This window comes from Sitodiplosis mosellana, unplaced genomic scaffold, assembly GCF_009176505.1.
Source record: "Sitodiplosis mosellana isolate CC-2019 unplaced genomic scaffold, AAFC_SMos_1.0 Smas_scaffold_2000, whole genome shotgun sequence".
In the NCBI taxonomy this organism is placed as follows: Eukaryota; Metazoa; Arthropoda; class Insecta; order Diptera; family Cecidomyiidae; genus Sitodiplosis; species Sitodiplosis mosellana.
The window spans coordinates 1-1,034 of NW_022597242.1; the positions used below are offsets into that span (position 1 = coordinate 1).

Genomic DNA, 1,034 nt, shown 5'->3' on the forward strand with positions numbered 1-1,034 from the left:
ACCAATAGATCGTAATAAAATCGGTTGGTTTGATGTGAAGCATAGCCCTTCCTCTTTTTGAATGCTATGTTGTGCTTTACTATGTTCTATTCGCTTACATTTTAAATCTTTGAATTTGTTCCATTTGTTCCATTTGCTCGGTGCGTATTGACAAGGAATATGGTTGAATAATCTCGGTTCATATTTATCTATTGTTAATGTAAGCATTATGTCTGCGAACTCTTCCGAAGTGAACAGTCCTTCATTTGCTATGTAAATTTCAGAGAATTCTTCGACTGACATTTCGTCGTATCGAATCAACTTTAAATGGTCGCCGAGCTGGTTTCGTAGATTAATCGCCTGTTTTTCATCCAAACCATCTAGTTTGCATGCATATTTCGCCCAATCCATGCACGCATTGAACACATCAATCGATTCACACGATAAGTTCAGCTTCAAAATGTGTCCCAGTGTTTCTTTGTCACATTGTAGAAATGCATCCGATGTAAATACTTTTTTGGTTAATCCTTTGATTTTACTCTCACAATAGTCGGTCAATGTTTGATTCTTCAGGAACAATGCTATTTGAAGTCCCCAGCATATATTGTCTATCGTCCATTCGTTTTGAGTGAATGTCGCACAATCGTAGAAATGCGCAAGAACATCGTACTTATCAGCCAAACGAGCAACGGTTTCAATATTCTCAATGGTTAGCGTCAATTCGCCCAGATAAAAAATCTGCAAAAACTCTTTGAACGCCTCGACGGATGCATCGACTATTTTAACGTCTCCATCTTCTGTCAACGATCCATAGAACATGCGATCAAACACCGAACTTAATGCGGCCAGATTGGCTTTGTTGGCTGGCACCTTTCGAATTTCATCGCCCACATTGAATGCAAAATGTACATCCGCCAATTTTTCGTTGAGATAGAGCTTCTCAGTAGCTTTATTCTTCAAAGTAATTGCCATTTCACTATACTTATTTTCTCACTTTGAATCAAATGTATTTGGGTGATTTGAATGAAACACTTTGCTTTCAATTTATTTGTTGA

The 1,034-nt window shown here is 37.7% G+C and overlaps 1 protein-coding gene across 1 annotated transcript; it reads right to left on the reverse strand.

The window, feature by feature from the left end:
• Window positions 1-98: 98 nt before the first annotated feature.
• LOC129571326 (BTB/POZ domain-containing protein 6-B-like) lies at window positions 99-951 on the reverse strand (the record flags this gene model as incomplete). Its single annotated transcript, XM_055451098.1, has 1 exon — window positions 99-951. A coding segment is annotated over exon 1 (853 nt), but the record flags the coding sequence as incomplete, so codon positions are not given.
• Window positions 952-1,034: the final 83 nt, after the last annotated feature.